Raw genomic sequence first — 17101 nt, 5'->3', positions numbered from 1 at the left:
TTACATAACTAACCCCCCCGAGCCTACAGGTGGAAGCTGGGGTGGAAGCTGGGTGGTGGTGGGGCAGGCAAGCAGCAGCGACGTGGAAGTAGCTGCAGCAATAGCAGCAGCAAGCAATGCATAGAGAGAGATCTGGCAGGTTCAATAGAGCGGCATATTAAGGAGACTCTGTTTGGTTGGTTGTAGAGTGGCAAGGGGCGTTATGTATGAATGCAGCATAAGTGCTCGAGTTGACTGCCTGAACTAGCTCGCAGGCTTCGCCCCATAAATGTTATGCTTAGTTATTGATTATTTTTAAGCCAAACACTACCATGGTCATAACACAACTCAGTACAACAGCTAGGCAGCTCTCATGCTAAGAAGCTAGGCAGTGGCTTCGGGAACGACCTCAATACGGGGGCTCAAATCAAATTAAATCAAAGCTCATTTTCAGGATATTTTGGCTTCACTTTTGTTTAATTCATTCACAATTGAATGATTTTTTATAAGTCTGTGTTGGTTTAAACTCAGACCTAAACATTTTTTGTACATGTTAAAGTTAAATGCATGAATTTGGAACAAAGATAATTTTTCTAACAGATTATCATGGTGAATTATTCGTGACTGTTCTATGAGGTGCAGAGTGTGGGAACGCTTTAAGACGGGTTTCTTTTTCTCCGAGGCCATTATGAAGAGACAGTTTAAAGATGTTACACAATCTGTTTGTTTATTGATGCAATAATAATAATCATTTTGCTGTCAGTGTGAAGAACTCAAGCTCCGAGGAGAGGCTCGTCTGATGGAAACAATGTGATGGAAGTTCACTGCGAAAAAAAGAGCTAGGTTCATTCTTGGGTGTTGACAAGATGACATAAAAGGTTGGCAAGGTAATGGAGGTAGATACCACAACACAGTTAGAATAATCCAGCTCTCCCTTAACCCTCCTGTTGTGTTCGTTTCCCCCCCCCCCTTACTTTGGTGTTCACGGTCAAATTTGACCGGTCCTGTTTGAACTGCTATTACATTAACACAAAAAATATTAATCATCACCAAATTTCATTTAACACCCTTACAAACTGTAAATATTGTATCAGACTACTGGTATACATGAACAACTGCAGTAAATATACAAAGAATAGACACTGAACATGTATTGCGTGTGCCAGGTGTGATCCATGTGGGGGGATGGGCACATACGAGCGGGAAATGTGTGTGTGTGTGTGTGTGTGTGTGTGTGTGTGTGTGTGTGTGTGTGTGTGTGTGTGTGTGTGTGTGTGTGTGTGTGTGTGTGTGTGTGTGTGTGGGGGGTGTGGGTGTGTGTGTGTGTGTGTGTGTGTTTTATCTGATCCGGATGGTTACTAATTCCTTTTCTTTATGGCGGTCATTTGGACCGGGAACACCATGGGTGTTACAAAGTTGACTAAATCATCCAAGATTCGATGAAAGTGGTGATCAGCAATTTTATATGTTCAAATGTCTACTGTGAAGGATATCATAAAGCCTTAATGTAATCGAATGTAAAACAAAAAAGTTATGATTGATGAAAGTAGTGAATCGGTTAGATTTGACCCGAACACAACAGGAGGGTTAAATGGAAGAAATCTGAGGAAACACAATCAAAATCATTGCAATGGGGAAATGAACAGATACATTGGGGAAGATTGAGGATAACTTGAATACATTTAAGAGATACAAGAACGTTCATGAAAGCTTAAGTCCTGCAGCCCACAGAGACACAGGGTGAACTTGTATGGCCTTGCACCAGGGGGTCCTTGCTGTCCTCATCCTACAACGACACACTGGTCACAAATTCTGAACCGGTCCGACAGCTCAGACTAAGAGGAGACCCGAGTTATACATCTCGGATCGCTAAAACTTCTATTTGCTCGGATGGACCACAATCCTTCAACTGATACAATTAGCTCTGGTAGACCATCGAGACCACCTCAAAACAAGAACTGCGAGCCTAAAAAATAAAGATTAAGCTCCATGGTTACATAAACATATGACCAGGATGTTATAGGATGCTCTGGTGTAGAGTCAAGAGTTCAGTACCGTATGTCTTTATTTCTCCAGCTCATGAAGAGCATCCCTGAGGAAAACGGTGAGACACTGAGGCAGTTGAAGAACAGTGAGAGGCTGATAACAGAAAAGCTTAGAGGGAAGAGAGAGAAAGAGAAAGAGAAAGAAAAGGATGAAGAAGCGCATGCAGATCTCTGCAGGACACCAAGAAAACCAGTGGGATAAAGCTCATGCCCAAACGCATCCCTGTTGAGCAGAAGATCAAAGTCAGCGATGAGGACAACATTCCTGCCGAGGATGAAGGACGAGGAGTAAAAAAGGAATCACCAAAGCATGCTGCTTGTATTGAGGATAATGTGAAGTCTTCCGTCAAACAAAAGCAATCACATTACCTACTGATAGTGTTGATGATTTATTCCAGAAAACGCTTAAGTGCATAATTAAGTCAAGACAATTCAGCAAACGTTGTTTTTTCACCAATTTGCAATAGAGTTTTGATGAAAAGATGAAATAAAGCCAGGCAGCACATGCCCTCGTATACTAACCTGCAAGATGGAAAAAACAATTACAGCAATTATACTAATTTAGGGTTTTCTCAGATGCTTTCAGGAATTTCAGTGCTGGAAGTTCAGAGGATCATGAATATATTTCAGAATCCTCTCCAGCTACCATCAGTCTGCTGTTCCTGCTGCTTGTCCCCAGGGACTGATGGGAAACTGAAGAGGGGAAGAGTGCGTGTGACACTTCAACAGGAAAACAACCAGCACTCACACGTAAGGACTGGATTTCAGTATAAGCAGAAAGATGATGTAAATCCTTGTAAAGGGATGAATTGATTATCTTAAAGAGGTAGGATTCCTTCCATCCAATTCCTGAAAACATGGCAGTCTTTAGCCCCGAGAGGGTTTCTGTGAAATGCCTCGACAACTATTGAATAGATTGCTTTCAAAATGTGTCCATGCTTTCCTCAGGAAGTAGTACCAATATCAGTGTTCTTTCAGTTTTTCATTTGGTAAGACATTATCAGGATTTGCTTGGATTTTTGTCAAATACCTTGGTTTACGAACGTGTACCTACAAGAATCTCCATCATTTAAAGGTCTCATGTCATGGCCATTTCTACTGATCATAATTCCATTGTTGAGGTCTACTAAAATAGATTTACATTGTTCAATGTTCCAAACTCACATTGGTTTCTCATACAGTATCTCTGTAAAGTATGTGTATTCACTCTCTGTCCTAAACGGCTTGTTGGAGCATGACGTCATGCGGTTCCCGGAAGAAACAAATGGAAAATGAGAAATCTCCAACGAGGCGTTCTGGGGCAGCATAGACAGGTCTTTTCTGTGTTAGAGTTTTACTCGCTACAGGGTGTACTTTGAGGGTTTGTGACTCTGCAGACCGTTTACATACAGTAAAACCTTCATAACACACAAGGGGACGGGTAATAACCGGAAAAGCATGACATGGGACCTTTAAGATGTTTATCAAGGCAAACATCATACCTGCTAAACATTAGCATTTTAGAATTGAGTCAAAACAAACCTCTACCGAAATAAAGGTTGACATTTGCTATGAAACACTTTTAAACACGTTTTTTTTCCTTTTAATAAATACATTAAAATAATAGGTTGTCACATAATATAATAACTATTTTAAGATCGATTTAGTGTCACCCTACTCAGCTGGCTGTTTGACACACCGGGCTTCTGATAAACCCGTGAACATGTGATTATATCACGAGTCGGTGAACATGTGATTATATCACGAGTGACACCGTGAGTCACTCTGCACGGGAGGCTCATCTACATCTCTTTGTATGATCTCCTGCTCTCAGTCACAATAACATAGCAGAGGCAGGAGGTGAGTGAGGGTCAGGACAAACACTGAGATAATTACAGTTATTAAGAGTATGTGTCTAATTATGCAGTGTGTCATTCAGTTTTAATGTCAGAGGTCTCTAATGTTTTTTGGACATGTGGAAAAGCTATTATATTGAGGGGAAATAATGGGGACAATTTTATTTAAATTACAAACAAACCAAATGGCATTCATTTTGACTAGGCAAAGAAGTAAATCGAAGTCCTTCAAAACCTGTGTTATGCTCTTTTGTTTATTGGGCCTACTCGAGAAATTTTAACATTTATTAATATGACCTGAACCACAGGCATGTTACATTTACAAATCAGATACAGGAAACCATACCCAGAGGTCCTGTATTATTTCAATGTTTTGTGTGTATCTTACTTATAATAAATAAGTCAATAGTAACTAAAGCGTTTAGAAAATTGGAAAGAAGTAAAAAGCTTATGCATACAGAAGCAATACAAGGAAGTATCCAAGTATTTGAGTAAATGTACCCAATTACATTCCACCACTGCTTTGAGCTTGAAAAGGACTCAGCACTGCAAAGAAAAATGAGCTTTTCCTCGATCATGCGTTAAACTGATAGTGAACCCCGGAATCCTAAGGGAGACAAAGCCTTTTCCCGCTCTTCCTTTTAAGTTGTGCAAGAGTTAGCATCGATCGGGCCCGTTTCCCGCCTTCAATGTGGACGGCTTGGATCAACTAATAATAGAGAGCACCTGGCTCTTTCATATCACCATCATGAGTCATTAGGAAGGAAAAATTCCATGAATCAGTTTGCGATTGGAGAAACCTGCATCTGCCGCTTGGAGAATGTGATGATGCAGAACAAAAAGTGACAGAAGAATAGCACAAATCGCAACTGGCACCTGACTTTTTCCAGCTGACATCTCTGGCACTCAGACAAGGATTAACATCCAATTTGCCCCTCTCTTCCTGGGCTCAAGTCTATCCCAACAGCTCGGCACTTCAAAGAGAGAGATATAAAAAAGAAAAGAGGGGCCGATGGATGGTCATTCTTCAGGGGGAATTGGCTTAGTCAAGCTCTGTTTAAAATGGCAGTAATACAAAAAGGAAAGCTGTTTTGATGTGCTGCAGAGTGTGAGGGGTCCGGCCAGATGTACAGTACGTCAGCCGGTCTTCTGCCCTCCAGTGTCTGAGCAGCACCATACAGCCCTGATGCCATAAATACAGCCTACAACCATGATACTATTATATTCAGCCCTGATGCCATAGAATACAGCCATGATTCCATTAAATGAAGCCATGATGCTATAATATAGCCCTGATGCAATAAGTACAGCCTACAGCAATGATAGCATTATATTCAGCCTTGATGGCATTAAATACAGCCTTGATTCCATTAAATGCAGTCACGATGCTATGAAATACAGCTATGATGCCATTAGATACAGCCATAAGGTCATGATGTAAAGTATGAATCTGACAGTAAACAGGTGTGTAAACGTTTTCAAGTTGAATTAAAATGATGTTCTTCTCCCATATTTCATAAGAAATCACATATTCTTGTGTGTATTTTGATGCAAGAATATTAGACTTGTTCCCATTGTAGTCATAGACTGTATCTAAGAAGACCAGTCACCATGAAGTCACCCATTGGTTTGTGGATTACACTTTTGACCTGGAAGTAATTAGAGAAGGTGGAGCTACGACACATTTAGGTGACCAAAAAAGTTAGGATTAATTTTCAAGAACTGAAAAACACCCTCAATTGCTAAAGGTTGGTGTGGTAAAGTCGTAAAGACAACCATCTGGTCATCATTGGGTGGAACGGCCCTAAAGCATTCCTTATATCTATCTTAATCTAAATGGCAAGACAGTTTATAAAATGACCATCATACTTTAACTTAAGTTTTACTCAGCAGGAAAATGTTGGTAATAAATCAAGCTCTGTCCTGGGGAGTCCTCTGGACACTGTGGAGGTGGTGGGAGACAGGAGTCCTCTGGACACTGTGGAGGTGGTGGGAGACAGGAGTCCTCTGGACACTGTGGAGGTGGTGGGAGACAGGAGTCCTCTGGACACTGTGGAGGTGGTGGGAGACAGGAGTCCTCTGGACACTGTGGAGGTGGTGGGAGACAGGAGTCCTCTGGACACTGTGGAGGTGGTGGGAGACAGGAGAATGTCAGCCAAGCTGTCCTCCCTGCTGGACAATGTGTCCCACCCCCTCCAGGACACCCTGTCCTCACTGTGCAGCTCCTTCAGCGATAGGCTGCTGCACCCCCGCTGTCTCACGGAGAGATACCGCAGGTCTTTCCTTGTCTGTGGCTCTTTTTCCTGCTGTAACTACGCACATTTCCCCTCCGTGGGACTAATAAAGGTATTCTGATTCTGAAGGAAGACATAGGGACATTTTCTCATAGACTTCTATAAAATCAGTATTAAACAAGGTTTTTGCCTTAATATATCCCCAACACAAACATCCAAATCCATGATATTACTCTGCAATCCTCTGTAGCCTGTAGGGATGACAGAGTTTGTTCAAAAGTATAGTGTACACTAAACAAACAAAAGAAAGTCAACAGGGAATACACAGTTGCTCGGCGCAGGTTATGTGAAAAAACAAGTAAACAAACCTTCTATAGCTGTGCTGGCACCTGTGCTGTAATGATCACTACACCAGAGAGCAAACGTAGGCGAACAAATAATGTTTGTTGTTTTTTCACAACTTAAAGTGGACCTATCATGCTATATTTAAATGATATATTGTAGGGCCATACCTATATAAGGTATATTTAATATTATTTATACGTTTCTGTTTTCAAAATACCAAACAGATCATGCATTTTAGCCATGCCTCATTTCGCTCTATGTGCTGTTTGCTGTCTATGGGTCTGATTCTGCTGACCACGCCCCCCTGCAGGAGAGGGGAGACGTGCTCTGATCAGCTGCTGGGCTGTCAGAAGAGGGGGAGAAAAAGAGATCTCCGTCCTCCGTGTTTTATTATATAGAGTCGTTATTCATTTGTTTTAAAGCTCAATAAATAACAAAGAAGACCTTTGACCGGCACTTTTCTAATTTTGTCCGGAAGATTTCAACTTTAACGGACATCTTGACCGGCGAAAGAAACTGAAACTGAAACTCTGCCGCACGGTCCCCTCGTTCCTTGGAAGAGGCGGAGAGGTGGGTGTTTGTCATCTGCTGGTGGACTAACCGGAGAGAATTACAGTGCTTGCCTCGACGGGGAGGGATTGCATTGAATTAAAGCAGCAGGAGCAAACGCTTGCCTCGGGGAGGGAGGAAAAAAGCCACAGCGGAGAATAAACAGAAAGGTAACCATGGTAACTATGGGCGGGAAGTCTTCTTCGCTGCTTTTGTGGCAGACTACAGCGCCACTTACAGGCCTGGCATATGTACTACAGCGTCTCCAGCGCTTTCGAGCGGCAATGGCCGGCCGTGGCCCAACCCCACATTCCCCTGATAGGTGGAGAGTTGGCCCAATAGCCGTAGCGCCACTTCTGTGACGTCATTGAAGTGTTCAAATCTGGATCAGTCTGTATCAGATCCGTTGCAGCCCCTTTTTTAGAGATTTGGGTATGGAGGAAAATAGAGAGGGTTGTGTTTTCTGACACTTGGTGAGTTCCCTGGAACACCGGGGACACATATTCATATATAAAAGACGTACAAAAGTGCATTTTGCATGATCGGTCCCCTTTAAGATATAGCCCCTTTAATATATCTTCTGAATATTGTGTAGACAGTTGTGTCAACAGATATAAATTGAAGTCTATTTTAGAAAAACATGTGTGCTCAAAATAAAAATTGTGAGAAATACCCTTCACAATAACAAAAGTGACACATTCAAATTTCTTTTTTTTTCCTAAACAATATTGAAACCAAATCAAAATATTAAATTCATTGTATTTCAATTTGGAACTATAACGTTTTTGCATGAAAATACTTCTGTATAGATAGAAATCAAAATAGCTGAAGAAATACATTATTCTGTAAATCATTTAATCTCTCCTTTGTACAGGGTTGTGTTTGTTTGTAACAATGAATAGTATGTTATAAGTACTGTATGCTTTGAATGCAACAAAGCCTATAGAACAGCACACAATTGAAATGCTATCTTAAAGTGCAAGTTCCGACACAAGAAATTCCATTTAGACTTAGTTATTGTTGTAACTCAGATATTGAAACACCAGCACATATTTTCTTTTCCTGCACTATAGTTCAAACATTTTGGGATGATTTCCAGTATTGGTTAACTTACAATGAGAAAAACATTCCGCTCTTAACATAGGACAATATAATATTTAGCCATTATTTGGGAAACAAAAAAATACTTTTGAATTAGTAATTTGATTATTTTAGAACATATTTAATCCACAAATGTCGTCTCCTCAAATGTCTGCGGTATGTATTGGGTTTTTGACATGGATCTAGATTCAAATAATCAATTGAATGTTGCAAAAGTAAAAAAGTCCAACCATTTTACCAATTTCTACACACACGTAATTCCTTATTGACCATGTGTGTTTTTTTCCCCTTTATTTGATGTTTCTGTAGTCTGTTCATAATGCCCTCACTGATGTGAACACCTTTTTCTGATTGTTCAGTAAAGTTGAAAAAAAACTTGACCTCAGCATTTGAGGCAAAAGTAAGTACTGCATTTTCACCACAATAAAAGACATTGCTGAAAGATAAAACAATTAATTACAACTTACAGTAATAGACGATCTGGAGTGTTATCCGGTTGCCGGTTCAGAAGTTCAAATGGTCTCCGGAGATGAGGCCAAATGTCTCTCCACCTGAGCAGTCCAACACCTCTTCAGAGGACCGGCATTTCCTCCGGTCCCTGCTGCTCTGTCTGACCATCAGACTGGGTCCAAGCTGACACTCGTCCGTGGTTTACTCATCTAGCAAGTTGTCAAACTAGCTTAATTTAAGAGGGACGCCATACTAGCTAAATACTTCATTAGCATCATAGCTTGGTGATAAGCAACCTTATTTAACCCTTGTGTTGTGTTCGAAAGCTGTTACCGTTCATGGTGTTCGCGGGTCAATTTTGACCCATGATTTATCTCAGTCCAAAACACTCAAAAATAATGACTATCATCCAATATTGTTTTAACTACATCATAACTAACTTATTATGCATTCATAACCGTACAATCCTGTTGTAATTTTATTTTATGGCCCCAAAAAACATTACACCACATATTTAAGTAAAACATGTGATTCAATTCACTCATTATATTCACTATAGTGAAGACAGTGGATCATTACGTTCTGACTATAATAGACTAATATTGGAATACAATCTCCCCAAAAAATCTATTGTTAGTACAGTGGATGAAGGAGATGGGGGTGGGGTGTCTAAAGTCAAAGATGAACCCTGATTGGGGCGAAATTTGTCCCCGAGTCACCCACATCAATTCTGCTGGGTCTTCCCAGACCCGAACACCAAATTATACACTTCTTTTTTTTAGAGACCTTCAGACTTGGCTAAAATGGTCAAAATCTGTTTTTGTGTGTTAATATATAGCTGTTGTGGAGGATATCATGAAGCCTTGTTCCGTTAAAAAAACTAGAGCGTAGTTATTATATAATTTTAACTTGAAACGGGTCACGGGAGACCCGAACACAACATAAGACTAGCATACCGCTACTGGGACAATTTCCAACAAGCTGCTGATAGCCATATTTTTCTTCCCGGTGTTTTGCGTGTCCCCGCCATCTTTGTTGCTATGCCTATACAACCAATTAAAACAGGTGAATCTGACTGACCAATGACCGTGACCAATAGGATACAACCATAAACAAGGTAAAAAAGACTAAAATCAAAAGGGTAAAATATAAAGGTACAATTTATATATATATATATTATTATTATTGACACATGGCTATTTAAGACTGTCATAATTGTAAATATACGAATATTATTGTATTATTTTAAGTAACTTGTTTGAGTGTATATGTATGTATATTGTCTGTCAGGTCATGAAGACTTTTCCTTTTCTCGACATACTGTTTCTAAACTCCATTATGAAGCAGCAGTAGTGTGACCGTTTTTATAACCAAACACTTAAAAACTAAACACTTAACATCACTTTTGTTACCTTTTAATTTATTTTCAATGTTTTTTTCCTCCCTCTCTTTATTAATTTCTTAAAGGTGGGGTAGGTAATTTTGGAGAAACCAGCTCGAGTGCGCTAGAATTTGAAAATACACAGCCGGAGAAAATCTGCCACTTCCTTATAGAGCCCCTCCTCCAACACACACGAACGCGCACATGACCAATGAGGGCACGAGATAAGTTTGTGCACAGATGGAAGGCTGACAGGCAGGTAGGCCATCCAGTTATTTTAGCCGGGCCGGCTAAAATGATTGGTCGTGCTTTTTACAGTATTACGGCTTCCACAGATGACATTTTTTTATGGATTTTTTGTCAAAGCACTTAAGATATTCATTGCTATCGGGATGTTAAGAGCGTATCTCGAGCTGGTTTCTCAAACTTACCTACCCCACCTTTAAGTTATAATTTCTACTCTTTAAAAAAATAAAATAATTCATGCTATATTTTAATTAAGTACTGCACTTTGGTCAACCAATGCTGTTTATAATGGTTCTTTATAGATTTATTTTGATTATATTAACAGTGTTTAGTAAGTGTCATTACTAAATACGTGTGTTTCTAATTTGATCATCTTGTCATGGAAAGGCTATTTACCTATGTGCATTTATCTGTTCAGAAAGGGAATTACAACTTAAAACTCAACTGCTGATACCTGTAGGCCCTCATCTTTTTACTAAACATTGAGAAAAAAAAGAAATGAAGGGTTTCCAGACTAAATGTTAAACAAACAAATAGAAATGGTTCCCAGTAAGAATGAAAAAATAAACAAGAACAGGTATTTTGTGCTGAAAATCGATGAGATTTTATTTGCCCTGGGCTATGACATACAACCACAAAGACACTGTGCAAAGAAAGCAAAGATTAAGTCACACTTATGAAGAGTCGGCAAGCACATGTTACACAAACAAACAAAAAATATATCTGCGTGAATACAGTATATTGCCAAAAGAGATCATGCTACAAACAACATATAAACTGGACTAAATGAGGGCTCTAACTAATACAGGAACACAAATGACCTTATTCAAAAGAAATCAATACATTGTTGAAATAAACTGTTATATTCAATGGCATCCAAATAAAATGTTTCAATCCAATAATACTGTTTTCCTTGTAATATTTTCCTTTGTTAACCAGCTTTTATAGTCTGTAAGAATCCAGCTAAATCTCGGTTCTTTACAAACTGTTTGCAACAGGAGCTAAATGTTTTTAGACACTTTATAAAGCTATATTTAGCTACGATAAATACCGGTTTCATACAATAGCTCCTTTCTGACTGAAAAAAACGTTCACAACAATTTCAAAGTTTCTGCTCTTAAACACCACAACTTGAAATCATAAGAGGAAAGGATACATGAAACAACTTCTTCTCTAAACAATGTGCCGCCTACAAAATGTAAAGTTACATTTATCTTAATAAAAGCAATTTAAAAAAAAGCATTCAGCATTTATGGTCACTTCAAGATTATATGTAGGTCAACGAGCAACAACTGACATATAGCTGTGCTGGCTGTAAGATATAGGTTAATATAGCGTCAGGAAACAGTTTACACTAAAAATATCCTTGTTGAGTGTTCGTTAAGCCCCGTCTCTCGTAGTTCATGTTGCTATGACTGTCAAGCTTTACATTTTGCGCCTTTTTCGCAGGTCGACTTACTTTCGAAATGTTGTGCTATTTTTATTTCAGGCAAAAAGCCGCTTCTCATTTTAAGCTAGCTGCCATCAATCAATCTGAAATGGCAGCTGATGCTAACAAATGTTGGCAGCTAGCTAAGAAAAATAGCCACCTTTTTTTCAGCTAACTTGTTTGAAATATATTTCAAAAGAAAAACTTAGAAAATAGTTTACATTCTCAAAATGTGCAAGTACAAATGCGACATCATGCCTAAAGACATGCCTAGAAGTTAAGCTCTTCCTGGCCTTGAAAGTAAACTACAGTATGTGTTCTTTTATTAATAATAAAGATTAAACTAATTGTAATATTATTTTATTTGTGTAGTATTTCTAAGCTGGACAGTCAAACATTTGCCGCTGACAACATGCTGTTTCTTCTATTTTGCTCTTTTATTTCTGGTTTTGGAAAGACACCCCACTTTAGACTAACAGTAGTGTCTCTCGTACCGAGTGTCTCTCGTACCGAGTGTCTCTCGTACCGAGCTTCAAAGGCGGAGAAATATAAAGCTTGACATAAAAGTCCGGTTGCTAAGCTATGATTGATCAATCGCTGGTTATGGGGAGGGGTTCAACGAACTACCAATTTCTCTGACATTTTGGCACTGCACAAGGTGAAACAATTATTCCAAAGTTAAAAAACTTGATTGATTGCCTTTGTTTTTACCACCGGTGGATATCCAAATTAGATAGGATGTCCTTGGCTTTCCATATATATTTAGTTTATAACACACTTTTTCTAATTTCGATCTGTTATTTTAATTTCAATATTTCATGTTCTAAAAGTGCAAGCAAGCAAAAGAATATAGCTTGACCAAATCTTTTTTTTTTCTTCCTTTTTTTTCATACAGAATTTAAATCGGCTTTTGAAGCAGAGTTAAAAAATATACTAAAAAATTGTCTTAAAAACAGGAATATAAGCAGATTGGTATTGCTGTAGCTTATCGAATACATGTAATACATTTCAAAGCCGGTAGGAGAAGGTACGACAAAACACACTACAAACTTACAAAGAGGACAAATGAAGTAAAAAAAAAAAAAGTACAGAATATGAACCTGAACAATGACGACGGAAGATATGTCCTCTGTGTTTATAAGTGTCATAATTAATATCCTCTTGTCCTCAGTCATCGTCACTCTTGTCTGACTGGTCCTGCAGACGAGAGAAAGACAAAAGGTATTAGAAGAGAGGGAGATTCAAAGGCTGACAAGGAGGAAGAGCAGGCGGAGGACACAGTATGCATCAGGTGCATTGTGCTTGAGAGGCGGCGCAGGTCAACAGCATTATATCAACCAAATAACAGATAAAGATCTCCAGAGAAAAGAAGTCTGAAGGTGAAGCTCTTATTAATCCTTCTCTCCCATCTAGTTTGTAGAAGCAGATGAAGAGGAGGATGAGGAAGTGGAAGGTTTTAAATCTGTGGTTAAGTTGCCAGAAAGATCTACTTTGAACGAGCAGCACACAAGACAGTAGGTCTTTATATGGATCTGTTTTACATGTTGTTTTTGTATACTTCTTTAGTTTTAATCCTTGCTCCAAAATACATTTTGGTTCACTTATACAGTGACAATAAAGGTTTCTTATCTTATGTGACAAATAATGTCAAGTATAAACTACGTTTTCAAGCTCTTTTTTTCATTTTCAAGGAGTGCAAACTTTCTTTTGAAGTGTTTTTTTTTATTAAATGTGTAAAATGATGGGATCAATGTCAGTCCCTCTCAAAACTAGTCACATTTTTTAAACTGAGCTGTCAATAAAATACTTTAAATATATTGATAGGGCTCCCACACCTCCTTAAAACTGTAATTCAAAGGCTTTCCAGGCCCAATTCTTCAAATTCAAGGACCTAACATGAAACATTTCAATTGCCCATTTTTTTTTTACGTTCAAGGATTGAAAGGACCCGTGGGAACCCTGTAGTCGGCTGATAGGTCAGTCACACACAACCAAACGGACAGATACATATAATCAAACAGACAGCGCTGAGGGCTCCAAAACCCCACAGCCACGCTTCTCAAGCTGTCAACTTTGATTCACTTTCTAGGAGAACATGGCCTCGGTTGGCGATGGTTCACAAATGTGACCGTGCCCTTACAATTCCCTGGAATATTAAGTGTTCATTAACAGGGGCATCAACAACAGTAGACCAAAAGTGTTAAGAAGAAAAATAAATTTCAGTTTCTGATTCCGAGGATTTCATTATAATGACTTGATGGACAAAACTTTTGTCTAAATATTTATATTTCAGAATTTCAAGGACTTTTTTGGCCTTTGTTGAAAAGGGAGCTATTATGTAGGTACTCTAGTACTTGATTTCCCACTTCAATATTCAAGCACTTCAAGCATTTGTGCTGTGATAGACAGCTGAGGAAATCACTCATACATTTGTATTCAAAGAGATTCATGGCTTCTGGCCACGCTCTCGAGAAGGTCTTATTTTGGCTGTTTGCATTACCTGAAACACCCTGCAGTTAACTAGCACTGCTGGCATGACGAGAAGCTGCCTCCAGCTGCCAACCTCTGCTGAATATTGATCAATTGGTATCAAAGTTCAAAGCTTAGCACTACAACAACATACTGTAGCGCTGACACTCACTGGTCCGCTTGTTGATACCTGATCAAAGTCAAAGTCAGCTTTATTTTCAAAATTACTACGTGTTATACATCCAGAAATCTTGAGATACCGTTTCCCGCAGTCTCACAAAACAAAAAGGGCCTAGATAAACGGGGTATACAAATGTTACCCAAATTGTCATTGGTCGGACAATAGCTGCTCGTGGTTTATCGATTCATAGGAAAATGTATGTCTTTGACAAAGGGTTATTTAATTGTACTGCTATTAAACACCAATTTTGAAGACTATATATATGTAAAAATCCTCGATAGGGGTTTGGGTTATTGATCAAACCATATTTTTGCAAGTTAGGTATTGGGGTTAGGCTTTTATATGGGTCGGTTGGGTGCGGGTAATAAAAATCACTCGCTGCCTCATCACATCTTGATAGGCTTTCAGTGTAAACATATCAGTATTGGCATTCGAAATGTCTGAAATTAAATTACTTAAATTACCTCTGTCTGAAATCAGAGACCAGTATACTCTGATTGGTTAGCTGGCTAGCTCTGCTGTGATTGATAAACCACTCAGAGATGTCCCGCCCCTTAGCCTATTACGTACAATGCATTGGAGCGCTAGCCAATAGAAGCACAAGTGTTGTTACACAGTGATGTCACTATGTCACGGAAGAAAAAGGAGTTCAATTGAGGTTTCAGGCAGGGAGTGTGTGAGAGAAACTCACTTTGGCTTGAACTTTGGGATTTTAGCCTTTGCAGACCCTTTACATGCCCAAAAAACGATATTATACACTACAGGAAATGGAAAACCCCAAAAAGCATGATAGGGCCCCTTAAATAAATAGCCTAACTTATTTCTTCAAAAATATGACTGCATGCAAAAACTTTGAGAGACTGTTCTATTTTTCAGTAGTTGCGTGAATAGAGGCACATCGGCCTCGAGCCTGTTACTGTTAAAGTATAAAATAAAAAGGTCAAAAATAAGTTTAACATGCTGCAAATAGATTTGTTGTGTTTATTTATAACTCATTAAGGGCTCAAGGTAGAGTGTTGTTAGTGCACTCTGTGGCTAATTCATTAATCTAGAGAAACATGGAGACTTAGGTTTGGTTGGAGAGTATCAGAATTTGAATAGACTAAGACTTTCTTCGGTGCCTTTCAACACTAACTTTGACAAAGAACAAGGACAAAATGTCCCCCTGAATTAAAAAAACGTCCCAGACTCTGTGTCATGTCACTCTTTTGATTGACATCCGCAGCTACAGTAAATGACACAAAACATCTTTCACATTTTCTCTCACTGCTTTTATTAAATCTGCAGGTCGTGCCTACAAAGCGCCCATTGAAATAAACTTAATTTGGAAAGAGAATATAAGAAATACTACATTTGTGATGTTTGCTTGTAGGTGGAACAATGATCTATTAGTAATAATTACTTGAAAATGAGTACTCAAATGGTGGTTGCCATGGCTCTAATTTCCCATTAGTGGTTTGTTAAGCAGTTTGAAGAGGAGGATAACCACAGAAGAAAGAGCATAATACAGTCAATTACAGTCACGACTGAGAGATGTGCTTTTAATGGAATATTTAATGGCCCAAAACCCCACAAGTTGTATTAATTTAACAATAAATGTAAATGTAACAAAAAGGCATAAAATCCATTAAGGGAATCATAGATTCCCTTAATGGATTTTATGCCTTTTTGTTACATCTTAGACAAATATAATTGTGTGTTGTTTTCAAGTTCATTTAATTTGTTGTGGGTCCGGGCTGTGTTATTCACTTGAGTTCCCACTCCGCTCTGATTTTGAGGATATGGGGACGCTTGCTTGTGGTTTTAAGCCGCTTGGTTGGCTTCCTGCAGATTTTACCTTCAGTGTACAGATTTCTGGGCTTCACTGACATTTACTTGAAAATCAGGCATCGGTTTTAACATGAAAAGCAATCGAGGGAACAACTGATGCCCGAGGGAACAACTGATGCCCGAAAACCGATGTAATTACAGTAATGTCAGACTTCAGCTTTTGATGGTTGCAGAACTGATTATAGAGAAGTCTAATGACAGCTAGCTAATCTTGGCAGTTGGTAACTGTTCAACGTAGTCATTATCAAGTAAATGTTCACAGCTTCCAGCTTCTCCAGCTTGGTGATTTTAACATCCATGTTGACAACCCCCAGGACAGAGGGGCTAAAGAACTGTTTTGTGTTCTTGATAACTATGGACTGACTCAGCATGTGGCGGAGCCCACGCACAATAAGGGGCACACTCTGGACTTAATTATCTCAAAGGGTCTGAATATCTCAAAGGTTGTGGTGACTGATGTTGCACTCTCTGATCATTCCTGTGTTTTCTTTGAGAGCTCTATTTCTGTTCACAAAAATGTTCAGAAAGAGGTAACCACAAAGCGATATTTAACTGAAAATACTAGGGAAATGTTTACTCATAATTTCTCATCCACACTTGCCCCTGCTAACATCTCAGTAAATGAGCTAGTAGATCATTTTAATTCAAAAATTAAAAATGTTATAGATACCATTGCTCCAACTAAGATAAAGGAAGTGATTAGCAAGAAAATATCTCCATGGAGAAAGGCCATGACCGTGAGAACAGAAAAAAGAGAGTGTCGAAAAGCTGAACGTAGGTGGCGAAAAACAAATCTCCAGGTTCACTTTGAAATCTATAAAGAGAGACTTGGCCTTTATAATTTGGAATTGAAAAACGCACGACAGTCTTTCTTCTCTGACATCATTACCAAAAACAAAAACAACGCACGTGCCTTGTTTGCTACCGTCGACAGACTAACTAACCCCCCAGTGTCAGTAGCCTCTGAATTTCTATCCACCAGGGCGTGCAATGATTTTGCCTCCTTCTTCACTGACAAAATTCAGAA

General features: G+C 38.9%; 1 protein-coding gene across 1 annotated transcript in view; it reads right to left on the bottom strand.

Moving 5' to 3' along the window:
• Positions 1 to 10745: 10745 nt before the first annotated feature.
• smarca2 (SWI/SNF related, matrix associated, actin dependent regulator of chromatin, subfamily a, member 2) overlaps positions 10746 to 17101 on the bottom strand; it is a 71889-nt gene continuing 65533 nt past the window's right edge. The window contains exon 34 of the mRNA XM_034117689.1: positions 10746 to 12791. Coding sequence (XP_033973580.1) covers positions 12762 to 12791 — 30 coding nt within the window. The 3' untranslated portion in view covers positions 10746 to 12761. The remainder of the gene's footprint in view (positions 12792 to 17101) is intronic.

Source organism: Trematomus bernacchii, unplaced genomic scaffold (assembly GCF_902827165.1).
Source record: "Trematomus bernacchii unplaced genomic scaffold, fTreBer1.1, whole genome shotgun sequence".
Taxonomy (NCBI): Eukaryota; Metazoa; Chordata; class Actinopteri; order Perciformes; family Nototheniidae; genus Trematomus; species Trematomus bernacchii.
This window is presented reverse-complemented; position numbering and strand designations above follow the sequence as displayed.